This window comes from Acomys minous, assembly GCF_964271855.1.
Source record: "Acomys minous genome assembly, chromosome: 19".
Taxonomy (NCBI): Eukaryota; Metazoa; Chordata; class Mammalia; order Rodentia; family Muridae; genus Acomys; species Acomys minous.
Window position 1 is genome coordinate 10,808,740 of NC_140499.1, and position 21,261 is coordinate 10,830,000.

General features: G+C 49.9%; 1 protein-coding gene across 1 annotated transcript in view; it reads right to left on the reverse strand.

Moving 5' to 3' along the window:
• Positions 1-21,261, reverse strand: part of LOC311589894 (EGF-like and EMI domain-containing protein 1) — a 689,354-nt gene that overhangs the window by 94,547 nt on the left and 573,546 nt on the right. Inside the window, exons 10-13 of the mRNA XM_084768621.1 lie at positions 17,989-18,189; positions 16,187-16,360; positions 10,753-10,869; positions 631-759 (exon numbers count right to left, since the gene is read on the reverse strand). Of these exons, the coding sequence (XP_084624747.1) occupies positions 631-759; positions 10,753-10,869; positions 16,187-16,360; positions 17,989-18,189 (621 nt within the window). The remainder of the gene's footprint in view (positions 1-630; positions 760-10,752; positions 10,870-16,186; positions 16,361-17,988; positions 18,190-21,261) is intronic.

Sequence of the window (21,261 nt, forward strand, 5' to 3'; positions counted from 1 at the left end):
TAACCTATGCATTTCATGGTGTTCTGTCTTAGCAGGCTAATCAGACCCAAGACACCAATGTTCCTTAGGAGAAATCTTCAGAGGACCCACTCCCTCAGTAGCAAGATCAGAGGGGGACAATAGGCAAGGAGCAGGAAGGGCTGCGGTTACTTCAGGTTCACAGATCTTAGCTTCATGCTCAGAGGAAGGCCCCTCAGCGTTACTGCAGGGAGAAACTGTGGAAGCTGCAGGTGAACTGACAGACTCTTATGCCCTCTTGGGCACACAGTCAGAATGCAAAGAGAAGAGCTCTTCTGGATTTTAAGGGTCATAGTGATTTGTACTAGACGAGGAGATATGATCCAGGCCCCTCAGACTTAGCTCCTATAAAGTGACAGCGGTTTACTTAAACTCACTCTAACAATTTCTACCTGATAACTACTAAAATTATGAAATTGAAATATTTAAAGTTTGGATTAATTGTAATCATCAAAATACAGATTTTGTAATTTACAGAGCGCAAAGAATAAAATCTTTGTCTATAGGAGTAGATGAACTAGGTTCGTTCTCTTTCTACCATTGGCCACTGTATCCCCACACTGTTCTAAACCACTGTGCATAGAATAGGGAACAACCATGGCTGTGACTTACTGAGATGGCAGAATCTTCCATAGCGCCCTAGGTCACACACGCAGGCACCATATACCCTGTGGCAATGGCCATTGTTGGCACAGTGACATTTCCTTTTGCAGTCCTTCCCAAAGAACCCTTTCCGACATCCTGCAGGGTATGAAAAAGGAGTATATATTAGCTCACGTGCAAAAATTTCTACAACCTTTGTTTATAAAATTCAAATTCTGAGCACCCACCCCTAATGGGTCTTGAGAGAGAGAGACAATATCTTTTAATAGTAGCTTGAGAATTTCCTACAACAAATGTTGATCATGTTCAAACATTTTCTTGCAGCTCTTTCCAAATCCACTTCACTTCCCTACATGACCCAGCTTTGCATCTTCTTCTTTCTTTCCTTTTAAACACATCAAGTCTAATTTGTGATGCTGATGTATTCTTGAATGGAGGATCTTAGACTGGACTGTGATAGACCTACTAGGGGCTGCATTCTTAAAAGAGAATGATCCTGCCAGCAGTTATCAATTTCCAATGGCTCCTCAGCTAGAGGCGGGACATCATGCCCACCTTGTCTTTCCATGGTTGGATTCTCTGTGACTGGAGCTTGTGCAGGTCTTGTGCATGCGGTCTCACTTGCTGTGAGTGCTGCTATGCGCAGCTGCCTTCTTAGGTATGTAAGAAGTCTTTGTAGTCATCCACCTTTTCTAGCTTTTAATTATTAAATATACATTTAATAATCATATATGATACATGAAATGCATTAATATATATACATATACATGCAAACATATATATGCACACAGGCACATATATATATATGTCTGTTATGTCCAAGTTTGAGTCCATAATTTATTTAGTGAAAGGAATAATGATACAAAAGGAAAACTTGAGTTCACTGATCAGACACAGATTTTTGTATGTTCAAAGGTAACCTGGTCTATATAATGAACTCCAGGCCAGCTAGGTCTACGTAGTGAGTCCTTTTCTTAAAAAAAATGTCATCTTAAAAATCAAAGTGTATAGCATACTAAAGAATGACACTGGATGTTGGCTTCTGGTGCCCACACAGACCTGCATATGTATCATCAACACACACACACACACACACACACACACACACACACACACACACACAGACACATACACACATGTGCATGTGCATATGAAGACAATATTTTCACTCTGGTTACATGAGACTAATGGGTCCTTTTGTTTTTGCTTTTTTGTAAATGCACATACATGATTTTGCATCCTCTCCTTGAAATCGTACTGTGACTTCTCAATGGTATAAACTAAAAGCGCCAGTTTGACTCCTGAGCCGCTATCCTAGCAGACAGAACTCATGCTGCCCTACCAGCCCCCACCTACCTTGTGCTGCTCTCTCTGAGGTCCTTGACACACTGCACAGCTTCCCACCATGCTCAGGAATGCCCTTCCCCCACCTGGCCTCATCTCTTCTCTCTTGTTTTACTTTCCCATAAATCTTGCCTTGTCATAATCTGAACTGTACTATGGTCTTACTTCCAACCAGGCATCAGTATTTAATCTGCGACATCTATCAACATTTGTAATCTATGCTTGTCTTGAACCCGGTCACACTTTACACAGGCCAAGAACCCTTTGGTTTTGTTTTTCTGTAACAGGGTCATCTTTCCCACCAGAGCTCGTTGCAACCATTCAGCGTATTGTGTTTTTTACAAACAAACACATATTGCTCATAGGGATAAGAAGTCGGATGGTAAGCAGGATCCTTCCTACACTCCAGAGAGGAAAGTACATTTGATTTTCATGCTGCCATGGACTGGGACAGCCTAGTGAATTTTCCAAAAAATTCTAGCAAACTCAGGGTAATACCATGTTAATTTTCTTTCTGTCTTCAGCAACTGAACTCTCTCAAACCAAGGGAGGAAATAGGGCTTCTTCATTGGCTTCTGTGAAAAATCCATACACAGTTGTCGCTGGTGGTTTGTGAGCTCTCCACCCATAGTTTCCGTCCTCCCTTCTTCTCTTGCTCTGTTTTCATTTCTCACTTACTTTTGCCACATGAGCCATCTGCTTCTCATTGTGATCTACAGAGAAAGTGAGCTCTCCTGGGGTCCTACTGCTGGACCCACATCCACAAACCCGACTCATGCTTGAGAGGAAAACAATATTGTTTTATATTGCGTGAGGATTCATCCAGCTCATATCACAGCCAATAAAGTGACTTAGTTACCATTATTCGACATGAAGAAGGCCAAAGCAACTTATAAAAAAGGTGTCTAGCTGGGGGCCTGCTTACAGTCTCAGTGGTGAACTTATGGCCACTGTGGTAGGGAGCATGGTGGGAGGGAGCATGGTGGGAGGGAGCACGGTGGGAGGGAGCATGGTGGGAGGGAGCACGGTGGGAGGAAGCACGGTGGGAGGGAGCATGGTGGGAGGGAGCACTGTGGGAGGGAGCACGGTGGGAGGGAGCACTGTGGGAGGGAGCACGGTGGGAGGGAACATGGTGGGAGGGAGCACGGTGGGAGGGAGCATGGTGGGAGGGAGCACGGTGGGAGGGAGCATGGTGGGAGGGAGCACGGTGGGAGAGAGCATGGTGGGAGGGAGCACGGTGGGAGGAAGCATGGTGGGAGGGAGCACGGTGGGAGGGAGCATGGTGGGAGGGAGCACGGTGGGAGGGAGCATTGTGGAAGGGAGCACGGTGGGAGGGAGCACGGTGGGAGGGAGCATGGTGGGAGGGAGCACGGTGGGAGGGAGCATGGTGGGAGGGAGCACGGTGGGAGGGAGCATGGTGGGAGGGAGCACGGTGGGAGGGAGCATGGTGGGAGGGAGCACGGTGGGAGGGAGCATGGTGGGAGGGAGCATGGTGGGAGGGAGCTGGGTGGGAGGGAGCATGGTGGGTGGGAGCATGGTGGGAGGGAGCATGATGGGAGGGAGCACGGTGGGAGGGAGAATGGTGGGAGGGAGCACTGTGGGAGGGAGCACAGTGGGAGGGAGCACGATGGGAGGGAACACGGTGGGAGGGAGCACAGTGGGAGGGAACATGGTGGGAGGGAGCACGGTGGGAGGGAGTACGGTGGGAGGGAGCATGGTGGGAGGGAGCATGGTGGGAGGAAGCACGGTGGGAGGGAGCACGGTGGGAGGGAGCACGGTGGGAGGGAGCACTGTGGGAGGGAGCATGGAGGGAGGGAGCACGGTGAGAGGGAGCACGGTGGGAGGGAGCATGGTGGGAGGGAGCATGGAGGGAGGGAGCACGGTGGGAGGGAGCACGGTGGGAGGGAGCATGGTGGGAGGGAGCATGGTTGGAGGGAGCACGGTGGGAGGGAGCACGGTGGGAGGGAGCACGGTGGGAGGGAGCATGATGGGAGGGAGCACGGTGGGAGGGAGCACGGTGGGAGGGAGCATGGTGGGAGGGAGCATGGTGGGAGGGAGCATGGTTGGAGGGAGCATGGTGGGAGGGAGCACGGTGGGAGGGAGCACGGTGGGAGGGAGCATGATGGGAGGGAGCACGGTGGGAGGGAGCACGGTGGGAGGGAGCATGGTTGGAGGGAGCATGGTGGGAGGGAGCATGGTGGGAGGGAGCACGGTGGGAGGGAGCATGATGGGAGGGAGCACGGTGGGAGGGAGCACGGTGGGAGGGAGCATGGTGGGAGGGAGCACGGTGGGAGGGAGCATGGTGGGAGGGAGCACTGTGGGAGGGAGCACGGTGGGAGGGAGCACGGTGGGAGGGAGCATGGTGGGAGGGAGCACTGTGGCAGGGAGCATGGTGGGAGGGAGCATGGTGGGAGGGAGCATGGTGGGAGGGAGCATGGTGGGAGGGAGCATGGTGGGAGGGAGCATGGTGGGAGGGAGCACGGTGGGAGGGAGTACGGTGGGAGGGAGCATGGTGGGAGGGAGCATGGTGGGAGGAAGCACGGTGGGAGGGAGCTGGGTGGGAGGGAGCATGGTGGGAGGGAGAATGGTGGGAGGGAGCACGGTGGGAGGGAGCATGGTGGGAGGGAGCATGGTGGGAGGGAGCTGGGTGGGAGGGAGCATGGTGGGAGGGAGAATGGTGGGAGGGAGCACGGTGGGAGGGAGTACGGTGGGAGGGAGCATGGTGGGAGGGAGCATGGTGGGAGGGAGCACGGTGGGAGGGAGCACGGTGGGAGGGAGCACGGTGGGAGGGAGCACTGTGGGAGGGAGCATGGAGGGAGGGAGCACGGTGGGAGGGAGCACGGTGGGAGGGAGCATGGTGGGAGGGAGCATGGAGGGAGGGAGCACGGTGGGAGGGAGCACGGTGGGAGGGAGCATGGTGGGAGGGAGCATGGTTTGAGGGAGCACGGTGGGAGGGAGCACGGTGGGAGGGAGCACGGTGGGAGGGAGCACGGTGGGAGGGAGCATGATGGGAGGGAGCACGGTGGGAGGGAGCATGGTGGGAGGGAGGATGGTGGGAGGGAGCATGGTGGGAGGGAGCACGGTGGGAGGGAGCACGGTGGGAGGGAGCATGGTGGGAGGGAGCATGGTGGGAGGGAGCACGGTGGGAGGGAGCATGGTGGGAGGGAGCACGGTGGGAGGAAGCATGGTGGGAGGGAGCAAGGTGGGAGGGAGCATGGTGGGAGGGAGCAATGTTGGTAGGGTGCATGGTGGGAGGGAGCATGGTGGGAGGGAGCACTATGGGAGGGAGCATGGTGGGAGGGAGCACTTTGGGAGGAACCACGGTGGGTGGGAGCATGGTTGGAGGGAGCATGGTGGGAGGGAGCACTGTGGGAGGGAGCACGGAGGGAGGGAGCATGATGGGAGGGAACATGGTGGGAGGGAGCATGGTGGGAGGGAGGATGGTGGGAGGGAGCACGGTGGGAGGGAGCATGGTGGGAGGGAGCACGGTGGGAGGGATCAAGGTGGGAGGGAGCACGGTGGGAGGGAGCATGGTGGGAGGGAGCATGGTGGGAGGGAGCACTGTGGGAGGGAGCATGATGGGAGGGAGCATGGTGGGAGGGAGCATGGTGGGAGGGAGCATGGTGGGAGGGAGCATGGTGGGTGGGAGCATGGTGGGAGGGATCAAGGTGGGAGGGAGCACGGTGGGAGGGAGCATGGTGGGAGGGAGCATGGTGGGAGGGAGCATGGTGGGAGGGAGCATGGTGGGAGGGAGCACGGTAGGAGGGAGCACGGTGGGAGGGAGCATGGTGGGAGGGAGCACTGTGGGAGGAAGCACGGTGGGTGGGAGCATGGTTGGAGGGAGCATGGTGGGAGGGAGCACTGTGGGAGGGAGCACGGTGGGAGGGAGCATGATGGGAGGGAACATGGTGGGAGGGAGCACGGTGGGAGGGAGCACGGTGGGAGGGAGCACGGTGGGAGGGAGCATGGTGGGAGGGAGCACGGTGGGAGGGAGCATGGTGGGAGGGAGCATGGTGGGAGGGAGCACGGTGGGAGGGAGCATGGTGGGAGGGAGCATGGTGGGAGGGAGCACTGTGGGAGGGAGCATGATGGGAGGGAGCATGATGGGAGGGAGCATGGTGGGAGGGAGCATGGTGGGAGGGAGCATGGTGGGAGGGATCATGGTGGGAGGGAGCACGGTGGGAGGGAGCACGGTGGGAGGGAGCATGGTGGGAGGGAGCATGGTGGGAGGGAGCACGGTAGGAGGGAGCACGGTGGGAGGGAGCATGGTGGGAGGGAACATGGTGGGAGGGAGGATGGTGGGAGGGAGCATGGTGGGAGGGAGCACGGTGGGAGGGAGCATGGTGGGAGGGAGCATGGTTGGAGGGAGCACGGTGGGAGGGAGCATGATGGGAGGGAGCACGGTGGGAGGGAGCACGGTGGGAGGGAGCACGGTGGGAGGGAGCATGGTGGGAGGGAGCACTGTGGGAGGGAGCATGGTGGGAGGGAGCATGGTGGGAGGGAGCATGGTGGGAGGGAGCATGGTGGGAGGGAGCATGGTGGGAGGGAGCATGGTGGGAGGGAGCTGGGTGGGAGGGAGCATGGTGGGAGGGAGCATGGTGGGAGGGAGCACTGTGGGAGGGAGCACGGTGGGAGGGAGCACGGTGGGAGGGAGCATGGTGGGAGGGAGCACTGTGGGAGGGAGCATGGTGGGAGGGAGCATGGTGGGAGGGAGCATGGTGGGAGGGAGCATGGTGGGAGGGAGCATGGTGGGAGGGAGCATGGTGGGAGGGAGCTGGGTGGGAGGGAGCATGGTGGGAGGGAGAATGGTGGGAGGGAGCACTGTGGGAGGGAGCACAGTGGGAGGGAGCACGATGGGAGGGAACACGGTGGGAGGGAGCACGGTGGGAGGGAACATGGTGGGAGGGAGCACGGTGGGAGGGAGTATGGTGGGAGGGAGCACGGTGGGAGGGAGCACGGTGGGAGGGAGCACGGTGGGAGGGAGCACTGTGGGAGGGAGCATGGAGGGAGGGAGCACGGTGGGAGGGAGCACGGTGGGAGGGAGCATGGTGGGAGGGAGCATGGAGGGAGGGAGCACGGTGGGAGGGAGCATGGTGGGAGGGAGCATGGTTGGAGGGAGCACGGTGGGAGGGAGCACGGTGGGAGGGAGCACGGTGGGAGGGAGCACGGTGGGAGGGAGCATGATGGGAGGGAGCACGGTGGGAGGGAGCATGGTGGGAGGGAGGATGGTGGGAGGGAGCATGGTGGGAGGGAGCACGGTGGGAGGGAGCACGGTGGGAGGGAGCATGGTGGGAGGGAGCATGGTGGGAGGGAGCACGGTGGGAGGGAGCATGGTGGGAGGGAGCACGGTGGGAGGAAGCATGGTGGGAGGGAGCAAGGTGGGAGGGAGCATGGTGGGAGGGAGCAATGTTGGTAGGGTGCATGGTGGGAGGGAGCATGGTGGGAGGGAGCACTATGGGAGGGAGCATGGTGGGAGGGAGCACTTTGGGAGGAACCACGGTGGGTGGGAGCATGGTTGGAGGGAGCATGGTGGGAGGGAGCACTGTGGGAGGGAGCACGGAGGGAGGGAGCATGATGGGAGGGAACATGGTGGGAGGGAGCACGGTGGGAGGGAGCACGGTGGGAGGGAGCATGGTGGGAGGGAACATGGTGGGAGGGAGCATGGTGGGAGGGAGGATGGTGGGAGGGAGCACGGTGGGAGGGAGCATGGTGGGAGGGAGGATGGTGGGAGGGAGCACGGTGGGAGGGAGCATGGTGGGAGGGAGCATGGTGGGAGGGAGCACGGTGGGAGGGAGCATGGTGGGAGGGAGCATGGTGGGAGGGAGCACGGTGGGAGGGAGCATGGTGGGAGGGGGCATGGTGGGAGGGAGCACTGTGGGAGGGAGCATGATGGGAGGGAGCATGGTGGGAGGGAGCATGGTGGGAGGGAGCATGGTGGGAGGGAGCATGGTGGGTGGGAGCATGGTGGGAGGGATCATGGTGGGAGGGAGCACGGTGGGAGGGAGCATGGTGGGAGGGAGCATGGTGGGAGGGAGCATGGTGGGAGGGAGCATGGTGGGAGGGAGCACGGTAGGAGGGAGCACGGTGGGAGGGAGCATGGTGGGAGGGAGCACTGTGGGAGGAAGCACGGTGGGTGGGAGCATGGTTGGAGGGAGCATGGTGGGAGGGAGCACTGTGGGAGGGAGCACGGTGGGAGGGAGCATGATGGGAGGGAACATGGTGGGAGGGAGCACGGTGGGAGGGAGCACGGTGGGAGGGAGCATGGTGGGAGGGAACATGGTGGGAGGGAGCATGGTGGGAGGGAGGATGGTGGGAGGGAGCACGGTGGGAGGGAGCACGGTGGGAGGGAGCATGGTGGGAGGGAGCACGGTGGGAGGGAGCATGGTGGGAGGGAGCATGGTGGGAGGGAGCACGGTGGGAGGGAGCATGGTGGGAGGGAGCACTGTGGGAGGGAGCATGATGGGAGGGAGCATGATGGGAGGGAGCATGGTGGGAGGGAGCATGGTGGGAGGGAGCATGGTGGGAGGGAGCATGGTGGGAGGGAGCATGGTGGGTGGGAGCATGGTGGGAGGGATCATGGTGGGAGGGAGCACGGTGGGAGGGAGCATGGTGGGAGGGAGCACGGTGGGAGGGAGCATGGTGGGAGGGAGCATGGTGGGAGGGAGCACGGTAGGAGGGAGCACGGTGGGAGGGAGCATGGTGGGAGGGAACATGGTGGGAGGGAGGATGGTGGGAGGGAGCATGGTGGGAGGGAGCACTGTGGGAGGGGGCACGGTGGGAGGGAGCATGATGGGAGGGAGCACGGTGGGAGGGAGCATGGTGGGAGGGAGCACGGTGGGAGGGAGCACGGTGGGAGGGAGGATGGTGGGAGAGAGCATGGTGGGAGGGAGCACGGTGGGAGGGAGCATGGTGGGAGGGAGCATGGTGGGAGGGAGCATGGTGGGAGGGAGCACGGTGGGAGGGAGCATGGTGGGAGGGAGCACGGTGGGAGGAAGCATGGTGGGAGGGAGCACGGTGGGAGGGAGCATGGTGGGAGGGAGCAATGTTGGTAGGGAGCATGGTGGGAGGGAGCATGGTGGGAGGGAGCACTATGGGAGGGAGCATGTTGGGAGGGAGCACTGTGGGAGGAAGCACGGTGCGTGGGAGCATGGTTGGAGGGAGCATGGTGGGAGGGAGCATGGTTGGAGGGAGCATGGTGGGAGGGAGCACGGTGGGAGGGAACATGGTGGGAGGGAGCACGGTGGGAGGGAGCACGGTGGGAGGGAGCATGGTGGGAGGGAACATGGTGGGAGCGAGCATGGTGGGAGGGAGGATGGTGGGAGGGAGCACGGTGGGAGGGAGCATGGTGGGAGGGAGGATGGTGGGAGGGAGCACGGTGGGAGGGAGCGCGGTGGGAGGGAGCATGGTGGGGGGGAGCATGGTTGGAGGGAGCATGGTGGGAGGGAGCACTGTGGGAGGGAGCACGGTGGGAGGGAGCATGATGGGAGGGAACATGGTGGGAGGGAACAAGGTGGGAGGGAGCATGGTGGGAGGGAGCATGGTGGGAGGGAGGGTGGTGGGAGGGAGCACGGTGGGAGGGAGCACGGTGGGAGGGAGCACGGTGGGAGGGAGCACTGTGGGAGGGAGCATGGAGGGAGGGAGCACGGTGGGAGGGAGCACGGTGGGAGGGAGCATGGTGGGAGGGAGCATGGTTGGAGGGAGCATGGTGGGAGGGAGCACTGTGGGAGGGAGCACGGTGGGAGGGAGCATGATGGGAGGGAGCACGGTGGGAGGGAGCATGGTGGGAGGGAGCATGGTGGGAGGGAGCATGGTGGGAGGGAGGATGGTGGTAGGGAGCACGGTGGGAGGGAGCACGGTGGGAGGGAGCACGGTGGGAGGGAGCACTGTGGGAGGGAGCACTGTGGGAGGGAGCATGGTGGGAGGGAGCATGGTGGGAGGGAGCATGGTGGGAGGGAGCATGGTGGGAGGGAGCACGGTCGGAGGGAGCATGAAGGGAGGGAGCATGGTGGGAGGGAGCCCGGTGGGAGGGAGCACGGTGGGAGGGAGCATGGTGGGAGGGAGCATGGTGGGAGGGAGCAATGTTGGTAGGGAGCACGGTGGGAGGGAGCACTGTGGGAGGGAGCATGGTGGGAGAGAGCACGGTGGGAGGGAGCACGGTGGGAGGGAGCATGGTGTGAGGGAGCATGGTGGGAGGGAGCACTGTGGGAGAAAGCATGGTGGGAGGGAGCATGGTGGGAGGGAGCATGGTGGGAGGGAGCATGGTGGGAGGGAGCATGGAGGGAGGGAGCATGGTGGGAGGGAGCACTGTGGGAGGGAGTATGGTGGGAGGGAGCACGGTGGGAGGGAGCATGGTGGGAGGGAGCGTGGTGGGAGGAGCATTGTGGGAGGCCGTTAGACAAGACACTATAGTGGTACCTGAGACCTTACATTTTATCCTTAAGATGGAGACCGAGAGAAGATGACATTGGATCTGGCATGGATTTTTGAAACATCAAAATATATCCCCATTGACATACCTCTTCCTGCAAGGCCACACCTTCTAACTGTTTCCCTAAATAACCCACAAACTAGGGACAAAATATTCAAATTTATGAGCCCATGGATTCATTCCCTTTCAAACCCACACCAAGCTTCCCTTGTTTTGTCCCATTATGCTTGTTACGGCCAAAGTAATTTTATTCTTGTCCATAAAGACACAGTCTTTGAATTCTTCATTTCTGTTCTAACTTCTACCTCTGTGAACCCCCAAATTAGCTGTGGCTCATCTTACTGACAGGACATTCCCACCTTCTTCACAAATCTTCCCATAAACACCTGGAGGGCATTGGCACTGTCTAGTCTGAGGATCACAGACACCTCCATTCTGGCAATTGCAGTCACCCAGTAACTTCCTGTTGCTGGCATCTGTGGAACAGCGTGTGAGTGAATTAGGAAAGGTGCATGTATAGTGCAACATGCTGTCCATCACAAATGCAACCAGAAGGAGAGGTCAGATGGAGTGATGGTCTTTCTACTAGTGTGGCTTCCAAGTAATTCCATTCTCAGTACCTTGCAGACCCAGGGTAAAACTCTGGCATAATCCTAGTCCCTGTGGTTTAATCTCCCCTGGGGAAAGTCCAGATGATACAGCTGGTTAAAATAATGACGGCTCAAGGAAATGCTTAGAAGGTTCAAATGCGTAACTGACTTCACCCCTTAAAATCTAAGCCTTGCGGTTTCAACACTACCCAGACATATTTGCTGAATAACACTAAGCACCCTTAATGAGAAACCAACTGTATCTTTAACTCTGAAAAGATGGGGAGAAATGTAGGAAAAAAAGTCATGTTTTAAAACCAGCAATGAATGCAGCTAAATTCTCTTAGGAACTCCCAAGATATTTGGCATTCTCAGTATTTGATGAAATTAAGCAAATGACAATTTTCCCTGGTTTGTTGGTTCTTTTAGAAATACCTGGCATCCAGAAATGTACACTGAAGGAATTGTGACTTTCTTTAATGTGAATACCTATAACTTGAAATACTTTTATTAGTTGATTTGGTTGCTTTTATTGTTTTAGTTGACATTTTACCATCAGTTTTATCCTCAAGCTATATGTATGTGTCTTAGGCTTTCCACTGCTGTTAAAAGACACCATGAGCACAACGTGAATTCCTTTCTCCCTGAGGCTGGACTGAAACTCTCATCTCAGAGTTTTCTTCAGCCTTCTGGTTGCTAGCTGAGGAAGGCTCTTTCCTGAGAACTGGTCATGAGGTAGGCCTCCTGGACAGGGAGGGAACTTTCTGGCTAGGGTTGAGACAAGGGGAATTCATGTCCTTTCCAGTGGGAGAAGAGAGCCTCTGACTTGTGAAAGGCCAGATAACTGACCAACTGCACTTGGTTGATACCCTAGCATCATATTCAAGGGGAGGAGGTCCCCTTCTGTGACAGTCATAGGGAAGGGGAATGGGGTGAAAGTGGGAGGGAGGGAGGACTGGGAGGATACACGGGATGGGATAGCAGTTGAGATGAAATATGAATGATTTTATTTTTCAATAAAAAATAAATAATTTTTAAAAAACAGTCAAGAGTTGAAGAGCTGGATTTTAGTTCACTAAACGTAATAGTAAAAAAGGACAAAGACAGGAAGCTATGGAAGGAGAAACTAGGAGTGCATGCGCAAATACCCCAACCTTTGGGTTTTTTAACCAAGGACACCTGAACTGCAAGAGCCACTCCCAGGACAGTTCCTAGGGCTTGTTTCCAGGGCACCTTTGATATGTTTTTCTTTAAAGAGCCAGATGTTTTGGGGGGGGGGGTCTGCTGAGCTGATGTCAGAAGGGAGTACACTCAACTATAACCTACATGAAATTTACTGGGAGGGAATGTCTCCTTTGCCTATAGAAACAGGCCCACACGCCAGCAACTCTTATAAAGGAAAACCTTGGGACTGGCTTATAGTATCAGAGGTTTAGTCTATTGCTGTCATGGTGGGAAGCATGGCAGCATGGAGGCAGACATGGTGCTGGAGGAGGAGCTGAAAACTCTCCATTTTGATCCATAAGGAGAAGTGCATTGGGAACTAGTAAGCAAGCTTGAGTTCTGAGATCTCAAATCCCACCCCTTAGTGATAACTTCCTGTAGGTAAGCCACACCTACTCCAACAAGGCCACACCTCCTAATAGTGTTACTCCCTTTAAACCTATGGGGGCCATTTTTATTCAAACTGCCACATAATGTCTCCTGCACTAACCTCCTATCACTATATGAAACTTAGCTTCCTATTCATCTTTTATTTTCTCAATGTCTTTATTTAATTTTCTTTTATTTCTTTTCTCTCCTTTTCTTTATTCCTTCCTTTGCTTTTTCAATAAGACAAAGTCTAATGTATTCAAAAGTAACCTTGAACTCATAATGACTTTAAATCCCTAATCCCTCTCCCTCTACCTTTCAAGTACTGGGATTACAGGTATGCTCCGCCATGCTTGGTTCATGCAATGTTGGTATTTGAACTCACAGCCTTGTGAGTGATAGTTAAGCACTCTACTAATTTGGCTTATCCATTATTTTCTTAATCTCAAGGCATAGGCTACTAGAAAGGGTGAGTAAAATAGAAAAAAGAGAGCAAAAGTAAGAAAGATATTGGGGATGAACAATTGTGAAATCCTACATTGCTAATTTATGTCTAACATGACTTTGAAATTTTCCAGCATCTATAGAAGGAAAAGCTTTTGTTTGTTATTTGTTTGTTGTTGTTGCTATTTTTGATGGCTCAGCCATTAAAGGCTAGCTCACAAACAAAAAATAACAAGAAAAAATTTTAAAGATAAAGAATTCATAGTGGCTTCCATAGTACCTGGGTTATGGTATATCATCTATATAGTAGATTGATGGGGTTCTCTGGCCCCTTCCCACAAAATGGAATATAGCAGGACTTCCAAGATACATCATTAACATATAGAATAGCATTAAGAATAAGATCACAGGGGGAGAAACGGTTAACAGGAACATGTTCTAACTTTGAACTAGTGGACTTAAAAGGTATCACAATTGTTTCAACACCTGTGGGAGCCACTCCTCTCTTCCTCACTAGTAGATAATCAACGCATGTTCAGTGATTTCAACATGGAATTTATTTGAAAGATATGTGGTTCCAAAAATGCTATGAAAATTAAATAATACAAAGTGATACTTAAATCATTTCCATAATATTTATTGAACACATTCCTGAGAAGTCTAAGTAGATGTTTTCAAGTAGACCAATAAAGATACTGGATGGTCTTTGGGGACTATTCAGTGGGGAGCATCACTTTTCTGATTCTTACCCAATTTATTTTTAAGTTCCTTGGCTGCATTTAAAAATGGCAATCATCTTTAAAGTATGCAATTTATATGGATTTTAGAGAATATCCCTACTCTCTTTTAACCAAAGAATTAGTTGAAACCCGTGAGCCAATTTGAATTGTTCTGTCTTCATTCTTTTTTTTTTTAAAGATTTATGTTTTAGCTTTTTCTTTCTTTTTTGAAATTAATGTCAACACATATGTTTATATTACTACACATGAATAAAATAAACTACATACAGCAGGAAGAACCATGAGACAACCAATAGTTACATAAATGTTACATTCATAGCAACTTGGCTATTTACATTTGTCAAACTTGAAGAAAGCATCTTTCCTATCTTGTTGACTCTAAATTTCTGAATGAAAATCACTATCTATCGTATCTCATCTCTATTAACTTAAAACATCTATCTTGATCTAAAAACATCTTAGCCCCTAACCAACTAAGCTTAATTGTAAGACTAAACTATTTGGCTTTCAATCCCATCAGAGACTTGAGAAGGGATAAAACTTAAATACCTGAGTGAACTTGAAGTGAAGGTTAGCAGCTTCCAAAATGAAAAAATGACTGAGACAGTTTACTGCCTGAGCAGTCACCCAAAACTCTCTATAATGTTGGAGCATCGTCTTTGGCCTTCTGGCCCAATATCTCCGACAGATCTATTTGCAAGGCAGGAACTATTGAGGACTTGCTTACGCTATTTGGCAGAGTTCGGCTGTCAACTGCCTGCATCTAAGCTTGTCCATTTTTGGCAGAATTGTGTCTGTGGCAGAAAAGAGGACAGTTTTTCCCAGTGGCTTGTTTGCCATATTTGAGGCCAACTCCATAAGGAGGTTCTGTGCTTTCTGAAACAGATTCTTCCAGAGAGGCCCCTGGGAGGCACTCAGGACATCTGCAAGGTTTTCCAAGTCTGAAGATATGGATATCATGTCCTCTTATCACCTGCCTAACTTAACCTCTCAGAGTAAGATTTGTATCAGTGATGTTTTCCTCTGAAGATGATTGTCTAGTTTTATTTCTCACACTACCAGGTTAAGGGCCATGTGTCCAGGCCATGCATATATACCAAGGGACTTGCATGATATGTCAAATCTTTATATTGTAATAATCATATGATGACATTATGTACAATTTGTACTATGAAGTATATGAACTTATGGGTCAATATAACTGAGGGTCTCCACCAAGATTTTTTCTTTCTGTACTGATGTGGTTGACACTCTAATGTAGAGTAACTTACAATAAATAAGAATGAATTGAACCTAATCAAAGAGAACCCTCTCAGAGAAAGAATGTCAATACGACAGGGAGAGTGCTTCACACATTCTAGAAGGAGCAATTCTTGCAGAGGACTGCAGAATCATGTGATGCATCATGGATGGACAATATGGATCTTCAGAGATCCAGGTGGTACAACAGCTACTGAAGTAAAAAGTGCAGAATATGAAGTAGCCAGTGGTTTGACTTACTAGAACTAGTCAACTGGGCAAAGACAGTGATAAAGATTTAAGAAATAAGAGAGATTCACGAGAACCTGCTTCTGGAAGGTTCCCAAGGACTAAGTATACATGTTAGGTACAGAAAGTGGGCTGCTTAAAAGGTTGAGGGCAGTGGAGAATGTGATTACAGTGATTCATGGTGAACAGCCTAAAGACTCAAAGGAGTCCTGTTGGCCAACAGATGTCACCATGTCAGCTTGGGTCCTGCGCCCAGACCATGGAGTAGAACGAATCTCTGCTCCTTTTTCTTACATGCAGGGAGCTAAAGGAAAAAAAATTATGCTTTTACCATCTTCCGGATTATCATCGAGAGACATATTTTTAAGTACAAGAGAAAGTTAAAATGAAAAAAAAACTCAATATATTTTATTTTATCATGTGGAAGTTTCAACTCCTAAAAGCTGTCTTCATTTACAACACAAATGAAATGATATTTGGATGGCATATTTAAATTTTTGATAGTTTCTCTTCAAAGACTTATATAAAAAGATGAAATCATCATCATTGGCTATGTTAATGTAATTTTTAAAGGGGGAAGAGCGGTAAACAACAGAAGCAAGCCCAGTTAAAATTTTTCAATTTTTAAAATTTTATGTAAATTCACTGTATTTTGTAACACAAATGCTTCCTGGTGTTTCCATTAGAACTAGCTGGCCAGGCACCTGTGAGTTGACTTATTCGAGTGTATGATTTTTATAAGACAAGCCTTATTAGGAACCTTCATTAATTTCTGTGTTTTATGTGTTAGCAGGGTTAGGAGCATACCAAATTTCCCCTTAGTATTATATGTTCAATTTGCAAACACCAGCATTCTTTATATACAATAAATATATCACTGCCTTCCACTGGATGGTTAATGCATATGTTTTAGGGTGCTTTTGTTGAGGGGAACTCACCCACAGGAGCCTGCTGGTCTGTACCAGTTCTTAGGGCATCGCTTTCATTGCAAAGGCTGCCAGTCCAGCCATCTGGACAGAAGCATCCACTCTTCCCTTCACGGCATCCACCTCCATTCCTGCAATCGTCATAGCTCAAGCTGCAGTCCAGGCCAAAAGTGCCATCTAAACAGGCTGTCATGGGCACGCATCTAGTTATATATGTCACCACAAATAAAACAAAATTCTTAATCCCAAAAAAATCAGATCAGGTATCCTTCCCAAAACATCCAGGAAAGGATGTTAACAAAGAGAGTCTCTCAGCATATAACAGATTTTATTTCTGCTAGTTATGATATCAGATTACTGTTCTGTCCTTAAAGGGCTATAAAATAAAATAAGTCAGGACTGCGACTGATCCTAGAACACAGGAGGGACAGATAGGAGTTGCCTGTTAATGATTTCTTTCCTAGATATCCTTTCTATGCATATGTTTTTAAGTGAATTTTTATTGAACTTTAACACTCATGTGTAATGATGCACATATCTCAAATATATCCTTCGGCAGCCCTCAGACTCAGACAAGGTATAGCACATTACCTGTCACCTACAATGTCAGTGCTATTAGTCTCATAAATAAAACACTGTCATAACTTCTGGCACCACAAATGATTCTTTTCCTGAATGTTTTATAAGTCGGATTGTAGAGTAAGTCAGGTTTCTCTTGTCAACACATTTGTAGTATTCATCTACATTACCCAAACAAATCTACTTTATCTCTGTATAGTATTCTAGTTCATACAGAAGTGCAATAGGTTCACCTGTTTGTTCTCTCCTTGATGGAGCTTATCTTAATCTGAGTAAATATAGATAATTTTTTTTACTTAGTTGTTTACACCTGGGCTCCGCTTTCTATTGTAATAACCATATGATGACATTAATGCCATGCTTGTCTTCATCTTGGGGGGGGTGTGGGTGCTGGGGGCACTGGTACTCTATGTGTACTGCTTTCTGGGGCCCCCACTACTCTGTGTGGTGCTGACTTCCCCTTTGTGCATGTTTCGAGCTCTGCCCCTGCCTTGCTTTCTCACCAGCCTTCTCTAGGACTGCACAGTGCATCTCATGAGCTGATAAATGATTAAAAGGTAGACAGCAGAAATGTAACTGAACGTCTCTCTTTCCCAACCTTGGTTTAAAGATCTCGTCCCATGTTTATTGTTCTAAAATACATTATATTCTGATTTTTCCATAGCCAAAATAGCAGATGTTTTATAACAAAACATTTAAATATTCCTACCTTCATTTAGAAGCACTTATGGATATTCTTATAAATGAACTATAATATGAATATGTTACTGTTAGTCTCTACTTTATTTTTAAGAGTATTTATTTATTTATTTATTTATTATTGATTTAGGCACATCCATATATATGTAGTCACATGTCAAGGCACATATGGTAGGGTCAGGAGACAGCTGTTACCTTCTTCCCCCATGTGGGTCCTAGATTTGAAATCAGGAGGCCTGGCCTGGTAGTAGGCCCTTTACTCAGTGAGCCTTTAACACACACTACCCCATATTCCCCATTCTACAAACACCTTCATATTATGTCTTTCTTGTATTAAAAAACAGAAGTCAAGAGATGACATATTTAATAGGAAATATCACAAAAGTGAAGGCTTGGTTCCATTTTCCTATTAAATTTCCCATCCAAACATTTGATGACGTTATTGAAATTACTCGTATAAAGAAATTACTTGGAGAACAAGCCTGAGTCATCTAGTGATGAGCGAAGAGAAAAATGAAGGAAATCCTTTTACTCACCAACTCTGTGCAAGGCTGTCAGGCTTTGCAACTCTCCTTCTGCTTCCTGGTCTTCGTCTTCATTGTCTTCATCTTCATATGAGGCAGCCAGAGAAGGAGCAAGATATAGAAAGGGCTGAGGTGGGCTGTGGACCAGGAGGCCTGGAAAACTCAGGATGCCTAGTTCCTCCTCTTCTTCCTCTAACTGCTCATCATCTAAAGCTAAGATCAGAGACGGGAAAAAAAAAAACTAGGTTTCAACACTGTGTATAGAAGGAGGAAATAACAAGCAACCATTGACAGACATTGGGAGTCTAAACCAGACAGCCAAGCAAGGATGAGTGAGGGGCACAGAGTTTTGAGTGGGTCTTCAGAGGCTCATTGGACCAGCAGCCAGATGCATGGGACTGAATCACAGTGGATAGGACACAAGGGAAATGAAGTGAGGCTAGGAAGAAGGGGGAAGGAAAATTGGGTAAAGGCAGTCAGGAAAGAGAAAAGGAATGGGAAAGAAGGAAAGAGAAGGAGGAGGAAGAAGTAATGAAAGAGAAGAGAGAAGAATGAATGAAGAAGAGAGAGGGAGAGAGGAAGGAAGGAAGGGTGGGAATGAGGAAAAAGGGAAAGAATGGTAGAAGAGATAGATAGACAGACAGACAGACAGACAGACAGATAGGTAAAAGGTGATAGACAGACACCTGAAGGAAGGAGGCAGGGAAGGGTGTGAAACTTTCCTCTCTAATACACTGAGGGGCAGGAAGTGGAAGGAACTTGGTAGAGACTCAGCACAACACCCTGGCTACTGACAGACACTATCTTCCATCTTCCGATTTTGCAGCCTTCCTCACAGGCACAGTCACATGTCCCCACAGAGCTGACACACAGCTGGCCGCAGACCACACTGACATCCAAGCCCTCATCCACACAGAGGGAGGGCAGAGTGAAATGACATCTGCCCTTTGTGACATGATGTGACCTTCACTAACCAAAGCATCACCCTGCCACACAGGAGCAAGCACAGCCCTCCATTATCCTGCACAGCTACCTAGTGACTTTCTCTCATTCTTTTCCACGTTTACAGACGACTGGCCACATAACTCAGGGATTTCTGATGTCTTCTTTATGTAGGTTGAATTAAGATCATAAAACTTAAACTCAATGGTTCCAAGTGGTGCCAACTTCTCAAGTATGTGACTGAACACTCTTTTTTTTTTTTTTTACATAATTCCATGCAGGGTCTATGGAGACTCTTAGAGGTGGAAGAACACTAACTAGTCTATGTTCATGTAACTATCTGATTTATGACTGAATCTAGACGTAGAAAGAGTCAGTTAGTGTGTGAGACACACAGAAGGTTCCAGAGTGCAACCACACCCCAGCTTCATCTCAGAGGGTGCGTACCTTACCACTGTGGATGTGTGTAAGTGTGTGCATTTGTGCCATGCAATTATATCCTGGCTCACTCTGCTTAGGAACAGACGGCGCATAAAATGCAGCTTTTGTTGGCTCTGTTAATTGGATGGAAATAGTAAATGGTAATACACTCCACTGTGTTTAGTATATAAAGATAGCACAGTGTTTTCCTTTGAGACATACTGAAGGCCTGGCTTGTAGTAGTTAAAAGCCTGGCTACCACCAGAACTCAGGATTTGTTTCTTGAAGCAACGAAGCTCCATTTTCTCTGGGACATTAATGTGACCTGCTACAAAAGTAGATAATAATATTATGAGCTTTGTACAGATTTCAAGAAAATGTTTTAATAATAATATTAATTGCAAAATAAACAAATCGATTCTATATTTAAGGTAATTTTTGTTTTTAATTATTTTTAAGTTAGCATACAAAGCAATTGTTTTTACTTTGGTGTGTTTATACACACATGCTATTCTATTTTATTCTCCCTCTTACCTTCCCCTACTGCCCACTTTGTCCCCGCTTTTAATACCTTCCTGTCATGGAGTCTGCCCTCCTGTGTTCCGTCCCACTCTCTGGCCTCTCCCACTTACCCTTTCTCCCTCTCCCCCTTGCTATCTCCTCTCTACTGTCAAGGCATGAATAGATTTAAATTTTGATTGTTCACATGAAAACTAAACATGGCAACTTTCTTTCTTCTGGATCTGGTTTATTTCACTTAATAGAAATGACCCCTAGTTTTATACATTTTTTTCCCTGAAAATGGCCCAATTTCACCTTTCATTAGAGATGGATAAAATTCTGTTGTATATATGCACCACATTTTTTTGTCCATTCTTCTACCGACATACATGTAGGCTGGTTCTCTGTCCTGGTTCGTGTGAGTAGTGCAGCAGTGGATAAGGATGTGAGGTGTCCAGGTGTCATGCGCACCTCACCCTTCCAGTCTGTACAGAGGGCTGGGCTCTGTTACATGGCAGTTCTAACTCCGGCGTCTTGAGAGCCTGTGGAGAGCCACAGGCAGCAGCGCCCCCTGCTGCTTCCCCGGCGCAATGCGCCCTTGAGTGAGCCCCTTATGTGCATGCCTGAAGGCATAGCGTGAGGTGGCCATGATCCGAAGGCACCAACCAAGAGCGACAACGTGGCAGTCTCTGATAGGACCAGGCACACTATAAAGGTTCTGTGGGAGCTTTTCCCGGGGTCACTCCTGTAGTCAAAGTTCCTGAGTAAACTGCTGCAAGAAGAGTTCCCGGTGTTGGTGTCTTTCCTGCTGGTCGGGGGCGGCATCGACAAGAGCCCTCCTCCAGAACTTCTGGAAGGCCATGCAAGCTTACCTTCTTATCAGCAGTGCATGAGCTACTTTCCTTCCTCGTGTCCTCACCACTGTTTTTTAATGACAGCCACATGACTTAGCTGAGAAGGAAGTTTAAGTATTTCTAGTGGGCATTTCTCTGATAGCTAAGCATAATGAACCCTTTAAAAAATATGTAGACTGTTTGCATTTGTTCTTCTGAGAACTAATAACTAATAAGTTCATTGAGCCATTGACCAATGAATATGTTGGGCTTTTTATGTGTTTGTTTGTATTTAAAATTTGCATCTATTATGTGCTGTAGCTATTAATGCACCTCTCTGTGATATGTAGATGGCAAAGACATTTTTCTGCTCCTTAGACTGCCTCTTACTCTAGTGATCGTTTCCTTTAGTGTGAAGAAGCAGTTTTAATTCTTGTAATCAAACTTGTAAATTATTGGGATTTTTCCCTTGGTACTGAAGTATACTGAAGCTAAAGGTCTTTCTTACGGCTCTGTCTCAAAGTGTTTTATCTATAGTTTCTGTTAGCAATTTCAAGTTTCATGTGTCTCACTAAGATCTGGAGTCCCT